Below are 13237 nucleotides of genomic sequence, written 5' to 3'. Positions count from 1 at the left end.
TGTGGGTCTCTGGGAATCTCTGGAGGTCCCTGGGGTCTGGTCCCCAGAGCAGGGAGCCTCCAGGGCTTGGCTCTCACTTTTCTCTGCTCCCTCCAGGAGTTTCCTCCTGCCGCGTTTCTTCTGGGGGTCGGAGGGGATGGGGGTCCCTAAGGGGCTGGGGGTCTCTGGATGTCTCTGGGGGTCTCTGGTGTCCCTAGGGGGTCTCTGGGGGTCCCCGGTGTCCCCGGCACAGGATCCCCAGGGTTTCTCTCTCACCTTTCTCAGTGCCCTCCAGGAGTTTCCTCCTGCCGCGTTTCTTCTGGGGGTCAGAGGGGCACGGGGGTCCCTGGGGGCTGGGGGTCCCTGGGGGTCCCTGGGGGTCCCTGGGGGTCTCTGGGGTCCCTGGCACAGGATCCCCAGGGTTTCTCTCTCACCTTTCTCAGTGCCCTCCAGGAGTTTCCTCCTGCCGCGTTTCTTCTGGGGGTCGGAGGGGGCCATGTCGCCGTCGTCGGCGGGCGCGTCCAGCCCCTCCTTGGGCGTGCAGCGGCCGTTCTCCAGGGCCCGGCCCGCCTCCCCGGCCGCGGGGCTCTCGGCCTCGTCCTCCTCGGGCCGCCCGCCCTTGGGGCTGCCCCCGGCCTCCTCGGCGTCGCCCTCCACGTCCCCGTTGGGCAGCGGCTCGGCGGGGCCGGCCTCGGGGCACGCCGGGGGGCACTTGGGGGCGGCCGCCGTGTCCTTGGGGCTGTCACTGCTCTCCGCCTGCTGGGGGGCAAAGGGGTGCTTGGTGATGGTACGCGGGGGGGGACAGCAGCACATCGTGCGGGAAAGGGACAGCGCCGCCTCGGGTGTGCCAGGCGCCGGGCATGCCAAAGGGACACTGCACCCAGTGCCGCCTCGGGTGTGCCAGGCGCCGGGCATGCCAGAGGGACACTGCACCCAGTGCCGCCTCGGGTGTGCCAGGCGCCGGGCATGCCAAAGGGACACTGGGGCCAGGACACCCAGTGCCACCTCGGGTGTGCCAGGTGTGCCAGGCATGCCAAAGGGACACTGGGACCAGGACACCCAGTGCCACCTCGGGTGTGCCAGGTGTGCCAGGCATGCCAAAGGGACACTGGGACCAGGACACCCAGTGCCACCTCGGGTGTGCCAGGCGCCAGGCGTGCCAAAGGGACACTGGGACCAGGACAGCCAGTGCCGCCCCGTGTGTGCCAGGTGTGCCAGGCATGCCAAAGGGACACTGCACCCAGTGCCGCCTCGGGTGTGCCAGGCGCCAGGCATGCCAGAGGGACACTGGGACCAGGACACCCAGTGCCACCTCGGGTGTGCCAGGTGTGCCAGGCATGCCAAAGGGACACTGGGGCCAGGACAGGTGTGACAGCAGCCCCAGGGCCAGGACACATGGGTATGACACCCTTGGGACTAGGACACACTGCTGTGTCACCCTGAGGACCAGGACACATGGATGTGACACTGTGATGACCAGGACAGCAGCCCCAGGGCCAGGACACATGGATGAGGGGACCCTTGGGACCAGGACAGGTGCCACAGCAGCCCCAGGACCAGGACACACGTGTGTGACACCCTCATGAGCAGGACACGCTGCTGTGTCACCCTGAGGACCAGGACAGCCCACCATGGCACTCTCAGGACCAAACACACAGGCGTGTGTGTGACAGGTGTGTGACACGTGTGTGTGTGTGACAGGTGTGTATGTGACAGAGGTGTGTGCGTGAGAGACAGGTGTATATGACAGGTGTGTGTGTGTGTGTGTGTGTGTGACACGTGTGTGTGTGTGTGTGTGTGTGTGTGTGCGTGACACGTGTGTGACACGTGTGTGTGTGTGTGTGTGTGTGTGACACGTGTGTGTGTGTGTGACACGTGTGTATGTGACAGAGGTGTGTGCGTGAGAGAGAGACAGGTGTATATGACAGGTGTGTGTGTGTGTGTGAGAGGTGCATGTGTGTGACAGGTGTGTGACACGTGTGTGTGTGTGACAGGTGTGTATGTGACAGAGGTGTGTGCGTGAGAGAGAGACAGGTGTATATGACAGGTGTGTGTGTGTGTGTGTGTGTGTGTGTGTGTGAGAGGTGCATGTGTGTGACAGGTGTGTGTGACAAGTGTGTATGTGACAGGTGTGTGACAGGAGTGTGTGTGTGACAGGTGTGTGTGACAAGTGTGTATGTGACACGTGTGTGTGTGACACGTGTGTGACACGTGTGTGTGTGTGTGTGTGACACGTGTGTGACACGTGTGTGTGTGTGTGTGTGTGTGTGTGTGACACGTGTGTGTGTGTGTGTGTGTGTGTGTGTGTGTGTGTGTGTGTGTGACACGTGTGTGACACGCGTGTGTGTGTGACAGGCACAGCCCAGCCCAGCCCTGGCCCTGAGCACCCCCAGACAGACCCTGGAGCTGCTGCCACTCCCTCCCGGTGGCCCTGGTGCTCTCCCACAGCACAGCGTGATGCCAGGGTGGCACAGCGTGATGACAGGGTGGCACAGCGTGATGCCAGGGTGGCACAGTGGGCAGTGGACTCTCCCTGCCTGTCCCCACTGAAGTACAGGTGCCACAATGTCCCGTTTGATGACAGCCCAGGAGGGGACACGGTCCAGCTGGGGGCCTTGGTGTGAGCTCAGGTGCTGCCCACTGCCAGGGGCCGCTGGCACCAGGGCACGAGCTCCAGGGGGATGGCAGGTGATGGGCACTGCTTCCTCCATGAGGTACCCAACTGGTGCCACGGGGCGCAGGAGCCCCTGGCCTGTCCCTCCTGGCTTGTCCCCCCCTGGCCTGTCCCTCCATGGGCTGCCTGGGAAGGGTCCCAGAGCAGGACGGGTTCCAGAGCAGGATAGGGCCCAGACCTAAATCAGAATGGGTCCTAAACCGGGATGGGTCCCAGATCAGGACGGGTCCTAAACCACAACAGGTCCTAAACTGTGATGGGTCTTAAACCAGGATGGGTCCTAAACCAGGACACGTCCCAGACCAGGATTGGTCCTAAACCAGGACAGGTCCTAGATCAAGACAGGTCCCAGACCAGGACAGGTCCCAGACCGGGATTGCTCCTAAACCTGGATGGGTCCTAAACCAGGATGGGTCCCAGATCAGGATGGGTCCCAAACCAGGACGGATCCCAGATTAGGACAGGTCCCAAACCCGGCCCCTGCCGCACCCCCTGTCCCTGAGGGGGTCCCAGGTGCCACTCCCCGATACAGCTGAGGGGTCCCGGTGTCACTCCCCATGCAGCTGAGGGGTCCCCATGCAGCTGAGGGGTCCCGGCACCCCTGGCCCCGCTCCCGCCGCTGCCGGGGCCGCATCCGTGTGAGAACAATGCAGGGGCCGGGAGAGGAAACGGCAGGAAACGGGAAGGAGCCGGGACAGCGGGGCTGGGGACACTCGGGGCAGAGCGGTTTGGGACACTCGGGGCGGCTGCGGGCTCTGGGGATTTTGGGGTTTGGGGGGGGCTGTGGGGTTCGGGGGGGCTGTGGGGTTCGGGGATGCTGTGGGGTTCAGGGATGCTGTGGGGTTCGGGGGGATTGTGGGGTTTGGGGGGGCTGTGGGGTTCGGGGGGGCTGTGGGGTTCGGGGGGATTGTGGGGTTTGGGGGGGCTGTGGGGTTTGGGGGGGGCTGTGGGGTTCGGGGGGGCTGTGGGGTTCAGGGATGCTGTGGGGTTCAAGTGGCCTGTCCCCTTCCCGTCCCAGTCTCCCCTCCCCAGCCCTGTCCCTGTCCCTGTCCCCTCCCCAGCCCTGTCCCTGTCCCTGTCCCTGTCCCTGTCCCTGTCCCTGTCCCTGTCCCCCCCCGGCCCCGCTGTCCCTTCCTGCCCCCCCAGCGGCGCTTCCTGCAGCTCCAGCCCCAGAACGGGCTCTGGGAACGGGCTCTGCCTTTCTGCTGCTCCCTGCCTGGGCTGGGCCCCGCCAAGGAGGCTGCTCTGCACGGCCCTGTGCCTTTCCCCGGTCCTGGGCACGGATGATGGGCACCCCCAGGGCCAGGCTGGCACCAGGCTGTGCCCACGGCAATGCCAGCTGCCCTCAGCCTGCCCCGTGCCCCTGGCACAGCGGGCTCTCCTCAGGGAGGAGATTTTTAGTGGCTGACATCTGCAGGGGCTGCCCTGGCACTGCCTGGGGCTGGCCATGCCAGCTCTGCTCTGCTGGCACTGGAGCTGTTGGCATGAGTACCAGCACCAGCACCAGCTGTGGCACAGCTCTGGCACCAGCCCCGGTGCCAGCTTTGGTACCAGCACTGGCACCGGCACCAGCACTGGCAGCAGCACCAGCTCTGGCACCAGCCCCAGCACCAGTCCCAGCCCTGGCACAGCGTGGCACTGTCGGAGCACGCTCCCCGGGACGGGCACCCGCCCCGGCTCTGGGCAGGCTGTGCCCGCTGCCCTGGCACTGCTGCCGTCCCTCCATGGTGCCAGGGTGCTGGGGCCGTGCTGGCCGAGCCCCGCTGCTCCCCGGCCCGCTGCCGCTCCCGTGCCAGCATTGTTCTCCAGCAGCGCCTCCCCCGCCCCGCACGTTCCTGCCGGCCCGGGGCTGACCCGGCCAGCCCGCACAGCCCCAACCCGGGGGACACTGCCCCAACCCGGGGGACACTGCCCCAGACCCGGGGGACACTGCCAGCAACCCGGGGGACACTGCCCCAAACCCGGGGGACACTGCCAGCAACCCGGGGGACACTGCCCCAAACCCGGGGGACACTGCCCCAGACCCGGGGGACACTGCCCCAGACCCGGGGGACACTGCCCCAGTCTGGGGGACACTGCCCCAACCCGGGGGACACTGCCCCAGTCTGGGGGACACTGCCTCAGTCCGGGGGACACTGCCCCAAACCCGGGGGACACTGCCAGCAACCCGGGGGACACTGCCCCAAACCCGGGGGACACTGCCCCAGACCCGGGGGACACTGCCCCAACCCGGGGGACACTACCCCAACCCGGGGGACACTGCCCCAACCCGGGGGACACTGCCCCAACCCGGGGGACACTACCCCAACCCGGGGGACACTGCCCCAGACCCGGGGGACACTGCCCCAGACCCGGGGGACACTGCCCCAAACCCGGGGGACACTGCCCCAGACCCGGGGGACACTGCCCCAGTCTGGGGGACACTGCCCCAAACCCGGGGGACACTGCCCCAGACCCGGGGGACACTGCCCCAGACCCGGGGGACACTGCCAACAACCCAGGGGACACTGCCCCAGTCCGGGGGACACTGCCAGCAACCCGGGGGACACCACCCCAAACCCGGGGGACACTGCCCCAGACCCGGGGGACACTGCCCCAGTCTGGGGGACACTGCCCCAACCCGGGGGACACTGCCCCAGACCCGGGGGACGCTGCCCCAGACCCGGGGGACACTGACACTGCCTCGGGTGACACTGTGACACACGGCTGTGCCCCTGGCACCGGCACGGCACGGAGCAGGGACCAGGGACAGGCATGGCAGGGATCAGGAACCATCAGGACAGGCATGGCAGGGATCAGGGACAGGCATGGCAGGGATCAGGGATCAGGGATCAGAGATCAGGGATCAGGGATGGCAGGGATCAGGGATCAGGGATCAGGGATCAGGGATGGCAGGGATCAGGGATCAGGGATCAGGGATGGCAGGGATCAGGGATCAGGGATCAGGGATCAGGCATGACAGGGATCAGGGACCTCAGGACAGGCAGCTCGGACCTGACACCTCCCAGCACAGGATGAGCCCTTTTGGCTGCCAGAAACTTCTCCAAAAAGGATTTGCAGCCTTCTAAGGGTGGAGAGGCCTCAGCTCTGTCTGTGCCCCAGGCCCTGCTTGTTCCCCTGTCCCCTCATCACCCTGAGCCTGTTTGTCACCCCCCTGTCCCCTCATCACCCTGAGCCTGTTTGTCACCCCCCTGCCCCTCGTCACCCTGGGCCTGTTTGTCACCCCCCTGCCCCTCGTCACCCTGGGCCTGTTTGTCACCCCCCTGCCCCTCGTCACCCTGGGCCTGTTTGTCACCCCCCTGTCCCCTCGTCACCCTGGGCCTGTTTGTCACCCTCCTGTCCCCTCCTGTGGGGATGAGGCCTGGGGACACTCTCTGAGCCTGGGAGAGCCCAAGGGCACCTTCCACCTGCTCCTCTGCTCACACCGAATTCATGTTGGCACCAGCCAGGTGCCCACCCTGCAGGGAGGTGGCACCCCTGTGGCACTGGGACACACCATGGCCTGGCAGGGACAAGCCACGAGTGTCCTCAGCCCTGGGGCCTGTCCAGCACATCTGTGGCTCCCAGCTGACCCCAGTGGGCACGGTGCCCATGGCATCGAGAGGGCTGAGTGCTGGGTGGGCATCACCCATGGGCAGGGGCTGGGGAGACCCTCATGGGGCTCTGCTCCCAGGGTGGGGGCCCAGGGTCAAAGCCACCCAGGCAGGGAGTGAATGCACGATGGAGCAGAGTCACATGGGGTGGGACAGTGCCACCGGGCACAGGAGGGCACAGGAGGGCACAGGAGGGGAGGGACAGCCCCTCTGGCTCTCAGGGGGCTGCTCTGCCTCAGCTCCCTGGCACACGGGACAGCCCATGGCACACCAGGAGCTGTCTGTCACCAAAGCAGCCCCGTGGGGACACCCAGTGCCCCCAGCTGGCACCGTGCCCGTGGCTCACCTGGGCATGCTTGCGCTTCCTCCCGGGCCGCCCGGCCTTCCTCATGGGCGTGCCTGGCTCCTGCTTCTCCTCCTTGCTCGGGGTCTCCTCGGGCTCCTCTTCCCCCTGCCAGCCACACACACACAGGATGGTTACACCCCTGGGCTGGGCACGGGGTCACGGGCACCGCGGGCACTGCTGGGGACGGGCACCTGCACAGGGGGGAGCATTGTGGCATTGCCGGGCTGGCAGCACCAGGGCACCTATGAGGGTGACAGTGGCAGCACCAGGGCACCTGGGAAGGTGACGGTGACTCCTGCCATGCTTGGGCAGTGGCACAGCCTCAGCGGGTGACCCTCCCGCCCTGTGCCACCGTGCCACTGCTGCCACCCTCCAAACCCTGCACCACAGAATGCAGCAGGGCCCTGTGGGCACCCCACAGCACAGGGCTCCGGGCAGCCATGGGTCTCCCTGGAGATGAGGGCCAGCAGCAGGAGCTGGGTACCCCTGGAGCGGGCAGTGCCTGCTCTGGGGTGCCCGCCGTGCCCCAGAGGAGCAGCTGGCAGTGCCCCGTGCCCCCTGATGCCACAGCGGCCCGGCCCGGCGCTGGCAGCACGCACGTGCCAACATGGCGGCGCAGCAGGAACGGGCCCCGGGAGTGACCCTGCCCCCGTGCCCCCAGAGCCACCAGCACCGGGGGCACCGTCCCTGCTCCGGGCACCACGGGCACACGTTGGGCACATGGCGGGCACAGGGGCAGGCCCCGGCACGGCGCGGGGTGGGATTCACCCGAGCCCCAGCAGATCCCGCAGCGGCCGAGCAGGAAGAGGCCGCGGAGGGGGAGCGGGGAAGGAGGAGAGGCCAGGGAGGGGATGGGGCTGGCAGGGACAGAGCCGGAGGGAGCTGCAGAGGCAGGGGGCTGCACGCTGGGGATGCCACATGGCTGTGTGTGGGGCACCAGGGCTGCCCTGTGCCACCCTGCGCCCCCAGTGCTGCCACATTGCTGTGTGTGTGCCCTCAGGGCTGCCACATTGCTGTGTGTGTGACACCAGTGCTGTCCTGTGCCCCTAACACTGTCACATTGCTGCTGTGTGCCCCAACACTGCCACAGTGCTGCTGTGTGCCCCAACACTGCCACAGTGCTGCTGTGTGCCCCAACACTGCCACATTGCTGCTGTGTGCCCCCAACACTGCCACAGTGCTGTGTGTGTGACACCAGTGCTGTCCTGTGCCCCTAACACTGTCACATTGCTGTGTGCGTGCCCCCAACACTGCCACACTGCTGCTGTGTGCCCCCAACACTGCCACATTGCTGCTGTGTGCCCCAACACTGCCACAGTGCTGCTGTGTGCCCCCAACACTGCCACAGTGCTGCTGTGTGCCCCCAGAGCTGCCACAGTGCTGCTGTGTGCCCCAACACTGCCACAGTGCTGCTGTGTGCCCCTAACACTGTCACATTGCTGCTGTGTGCCCCCAACACTGCCACATTGCTGCTGTGTGCCCCCAGAGCTGGCACAGTGCTGCTGTGTGCCCCCAACACTGCCACATTGCTGCTGTGTGCCCCCAGAGCTGCCACAGTGCTGCTGTGTGCCCCCAACACTGTCACATTGCTGCTGTGTGCCCCCAGAGCTGCCACAGTGCTGCTGTGTGCCCCCAGAGCTGGCACACTGCTGTTGTGTGCCCCCAACACTGCCACAGTGCTTCTGTGTGCCCCAACACTGCCACACTGCTGCTGTGTGCCCCCAGAGCTGCCACAGTGCTGCTGTGTGCCCCAACACTGCCACAGTGCTGCTGTGTGCCCCTAACACTGTCACATTGCTGCTGTGTGCCCCCAGAGCTGCCACAGTGCTGCTGTGTGCCCCAACACTGCCACAGTGCTGCTGTGTGCCCCTAACACTGTCACATTGCTGCTGTGTGCCCCCAACACTGCCACATTGCTGCTGTGTGCCCCCAGAGCTGCCACAGTGCTGCTGTGTGCCCCCAACACTGCCACATTGCTGCTGTGTGCCCCCAGAGCTGCCACAGTGCTGCTGTGTGCCCCCAGAGCTGGCACACTGCTGTTGTGTGCCCCCAACACTGCCACAGTGCTTCTGTGTGCCCCAACACTGCCACACTGCTGCTGTGTGCCCCCAGAGCTGCCACAGTGCTGCTGTGTGCCCCAACACTGCCACAGTGCTGCTGTGTGCCCCTAACACTGTCACATTGCTGCTGTGTGCCCCCAGAGCTACCACAGTGCTGCTGTGTGCCCCAACACTGCCACAGTGCTGCTGTGTGCCCCTAACACTGTCACATTGCTGCTGTGTGCCCCCAACACTGCCACATTGCTGCTGTGTGCCCCCAGAGCTGCCACAGTGCTGCTGTGTGCCCCCAACACTGCCACATTGCTGCTGTGTGCCCCCAGAGCTGCCACAGTGCTGCTGTGTGCCCCCAGAGCTGCCACACTGCTGCTGTGTGTGACCCAAACAGTGCCACACTGCTGCCCTGTGCCCCTGACACTGCCACACTGCTGCTGTGTGCCCCCAACACTGCCACCTTCCTGCCCTGTGCCCCCGAGTTGGGCAGCTGTGCCCTCAGGATGCAGCTGGAACATCCCTGAGGGTCCTGCATGAAAATCCATGGCACTGGGACACACTGTGCCCCACGGCTGTGGTGCCCCACGGCTGTGGTACCCCATGGCTCTGGTGCCCTATGGCCGTGGTGCCCCATGGCTGTGGTGTCTCACTGCCATGGTGCCCCCAGCCATGGTCCCCATGCCAGCTCCCTTGTGCCACCCACCCACACTCAGCTGCCCACCCTGTGCGGGGACCCCCCAGCCCTTGACAGACCCCCCAGCCCTGGCACCTGCTGGCACTGCCAGCCCTGAATGAGGACAGGGACCCCGCAGCCCCCGCCAGGGCCGGGCCCCAGTGCACATGGCATCCTGCTGGAAGGTTTTGGGAGGGCTCCAAGGGCCGTGTCAGGATCCCAGATCCAGCAGCATCCGGTGCACAGGGGCCTCAGGGGATTCTGGGGGTCCTTGTGCCCCCTTTCCCTGTGCCTCGCTGTGCTGTGAGGCCAGGGCAGCACCCAGGGGTGCAGGGGAGACCCTGGCACCCGTCCCTGTGCCCCAGTGCCACCCTGGCTGCTGGCACTGCCCCAGCCAGCTGTCCCTCCCTGGCCCCATCCAGGCCTTGGCAGCATTTAGTGGACGTACATGGAAGATCTGGGGGTGCCAGGGGAGGATGCAGCTGGGGGGCACCCACAGGGGTCAGGGGGCCTCAGGGTGAAAAGCTGGAGGGGCAGAGCTGCCATGGCCAGGGGACAGCAGGGTCCCCGCTGTGGAACCAGGGGATGCCCCCGGCACCCATCAGGACAGAGAACCCTCCGGGGGCACAGCCAGCACCCCAAAAGCCGGGCAGGAGTGCGGGTGCAGCCCGGGCAGCAGCAGGGCTGGCACAGGGGGCTCTGTGCCCCATCCCGGTGCCGCAGCCCCCCGGTGCCCGCATCATCCCTGAGTCATCACCGCGCATCCATCACCGGGCCCGTCCCCGGGAGCGCGGGGCTCCGGGCACGTCCCGGTGCCGCTCCTGCTCCGCTGCCAAGCAACAGCCCGGGGGGAACGGCGGAACGGCGGCCGGGCTGCGGCATGACGCAGTGCTGGCTGCGCTTCCAGCCCTGCTCTAGGTACCGGCCTGCTCCGCGGTACCGGGCCTGCTCTAGGTACCGGGCCTGCTCCGCGGTACCGGCCCTGCTCCACGGTACTGCCAGCACAGCCCGGCCCGTGGTACCAGCCCTGCTCTAGGTACCGGCCTGCTCCGCGGTACCGGGCCTGCTCTAGGTACCGGGCCTGCTCCGCGGTACCGGCCCTCCTCCGCGGTACCGGCCCTGCTCTGTGGTACTGCCAGCACAGCCCGGCCCGTGGTACCAGCCCTGCTCTAGGTACCAGCCCTGCTCCCCAGTACCGGCTCTGCTCCCCGGTACCGGCCCTGCTCCCCAGTACCGGCCCTGCTCAGCGGTACTGGCCCTGCTCCCTGGTACCGGCCCCGCTCCCCGGTACCGGCCCTGCTCAGTGATACCAGCCCCACTCCACGATACTGGCCCTGCTCCCCGGTACCGCCAGCCCCGCCCCGCGGTACCGCCAGCACAGCCCGGCCTGTGGTACCGGCTCTGCTCCCCGGTATCGCCAGCACAGCCCCGCTCTGCAGTACCGGCCTCGCTCCCTGGTGCCAGGCCCGCTCCCCGGTACCACCAGCACAGCCCGGCCCGCGGTACCGCCAGCACAGCCCCGATCCACGGTACCGGGCCTGATCCCCGGTACCGCCAGCACAGCCCGGCCCGCGGTACCGAGAGCACAGCCCCGATCCGCGGTACCGGCCCCTCTAACCGGTACCGCCAGCACAGCCCGGCCCGCGGCCCCGGGGATCCCGCCTGTGCAGAGCTGCCCCGGCCGGCAGCGGGGCTCGGCCCGCCGGGAGCCACCGGCCCGGCCCGCCCGGAGGCGCCGGGGGAGGCTCGGCCGCGCCGGCCGCGGGGGCAGCGGAGCCGTCGGCAGCACCGTGACCTCGGCGTGCGGCCGCGGGGGAGGCGGCGCCGCATCCCGCGGGGTCAGCCCGGGACAGCGCCCGGCCGAGCGCGGCTGCCAGCGACGGGCACTGCCATGGACCGGGGGCACCGGGCTGCGGCGGGCGCTGCCCTGTTCCCATGGGCACCGGGCTGCAGGGGCACTGCCATGGACCGGGGGCACCGGGCTGTAACGGGCACTGCCCTGCTCCCGGGGGTACCGGGCTGCAGCGGGCACTGCCCTGGCTCTGCTCTGTGCCCATGGGTACCGGGCTCCAGTGGGCACTGCCCCAGCTCTGCCCTGTGCCCCCCGTGCCCCCAGAACCATCCCAAACCATGGGGGCTGCGCATCCACCCCTCTCCCGGCTTCTGCAGGGCAAGACCGACCTGGCCTTGGGGTACCCATGCCCCCAGCTGTGCCAAAAACGTGCCAGGCACATCCCAGGGACACATGGACACATCCCAGGGGAAACATGGACACATCCCAACAGACACATGGACACACGGGGACGCATCTCAGGGGACACACGAGCACATCCCAGGGGACATATGGACACATCCCACAGGACACATGGACACATCCCAACAGACACACAGGGACATACCCCAGGGGACACACAGATACATCCCAGGAGACACACAGATACATCCCAGGGGACACACGGATACATCCCAGCGGACACAGTCACATCCTAAGTGACACATGGACACACCCCATGGACACACGGTCCTGCCCCTCGGGCTGCCGGGACCAATGGCTGCAGGATGGGGAGCAGCACCGTGTGACACAGCGTGACCCAGGTGGCCAGCAGGAACCGGGACGTGACCCTGACCTGGCTGTGGGGCGGTCACAGGAACCGGGATGACCCTGACCTGGCCGTGGGACGGTCACAGGAACCGGGACGTGACCCTGACCTGGCCGTGGGACGGTCACAGGAACCGGGATGACCCTGACCTGGCCGTGGGACGGTCACAGGAACCTGGATGTGACCCCGACCTGGCCGTGGGACGGTCACAGGAACCGGGACGTGACCCTGACCTGGCCGTGGGACGGTCACAGGAACCGGGACGTGACCCTGACCTGGCCGTGGGACGGTCACAGGAACCGGGATGACCCTGACCTGGCCGTGGGGCGGTCACAGGAACCGGGATGACCCTGACCTGGCCGTGGGACGGTCACAGGAACCTGGATGTGACCCCGACCTGGCCGTGCCCGCAGTGGGACAGTGTCCAGATGTCCAGCTGGCCGTGCCCCAGCGCCCACGCTCTGCCCAGCCCTGCCCTGTGCTCCTGGGCACTGCCCCACAGGAAGAGCCATGGCACTGGGAGTGGCCACCCCGGCCCAGCAGGTTCTGGGCGTCCCTCCTGAGCCTGGTGTCACACGTGGAGGAGGTGCAAGGACCCCCGGAACAAGCGGGACCCCCCGAGGGGGCAGCAGGGCTGGCACGAGGGTTACAGGCCACCATGCACCCCGCCTGGCATGGGGCATGAACCCCATCCTGGGGGACACCCGCACCGTGCCAGCCGCCTTCGCCCAGCTCTCCCCGCAGCCAGGAGGTGACAGCAGGTCTGTGTCCCCGTCCCCTCCCCGCGCTGCCCGGCGCCAGGAATAGCTCAATCCGCGCTAATCCCGCCCGCCCGCGCCTCAGGCCGCTCCCGCTTCCCCGTCCCCTCCGCCCTGCGGCACCGGGGGCCCCGCGCCCCCTTCTCCCGCCGGCCGGGAAGGAGCCGAGACCCGGAATCCCCGAAAGGAGCCGAGACCCGGAACCCCCGAAAGGAGCCGAGCCCCGGTGGCCCCGAAAGGAACCGAATCCCGGAGGCCCCCGGCCGGGACGGAGCCCGTTCCCGGAGCCCCCCGGGCGGGAAGGAACCGAACCCCGGAGGCCCCGGGTCGGGATGTACCGAGCCCCGGAGCCCTCCGGCCGCGCTCCCCCGGGATGCGCCGGTATCTCCGGGATGTGCCGGTCCCCCGTATCCCCGGGAGCGGACCGGGCCGTACCTTGTGCGTGTCGAGCGCCTCGCGGCTGGGCGCGGGGCTGCCGGTGTCCAGGCTCCCGCTGGACGGCATGGTGGGCCGGGGGCCGCCGCCTGTCAGCAGCACCGGAGCGGAGCCCGCTGCGCTCGGAG

General features: G+C 67.8%; 1 protein-coding gene across 1 annotated transcript in view; it reads right to left on the bottom strand.

Moving 5' to 3' along the window:
- The window catches only part of DNMT3A (DNA methyltransferase 3 alpha), a 39863-nt gene extending 26626 nt beyond the window's left edge, over nt 1-13237 (bottom strand). The window contains exons 1-3 of the mRNA XM_058801764.1: nt 13110-13237; nt 6593-6697; nt 414-738 (exon numbers count right to left, since the gene is read on the bottom strand). Of these exons, the coding sequence (XP_058657747.1) occupies nt 414-738; nt 6593-6697; nt 13110-13178 (499 nt within the window). The 5' untranslated portion in view covers nt 13179-13237. The remainder of the gene's footprint in view (nt 1-413; nt 739-6592; nt 6698-13109) is intronic.

The sequence above is a fragment of the Ammospiza caudacuta genome, chromosome 3, assembly GCF_027887145.1.
Source record: "Ammospiza caudacuta isolate bAmmCau1 chromosome 3, bAmmCau1.pri, whole genome shotgun sequence".
NCBI lineage: Eukaryota > Metazoa > Chordata > Aves > Passeriformes > Passerellidae > Ammospiza > Ammospiza caudacuta.
This window is presented reverse-complemented; position numbering and strand designations above follow the sequence as displayed.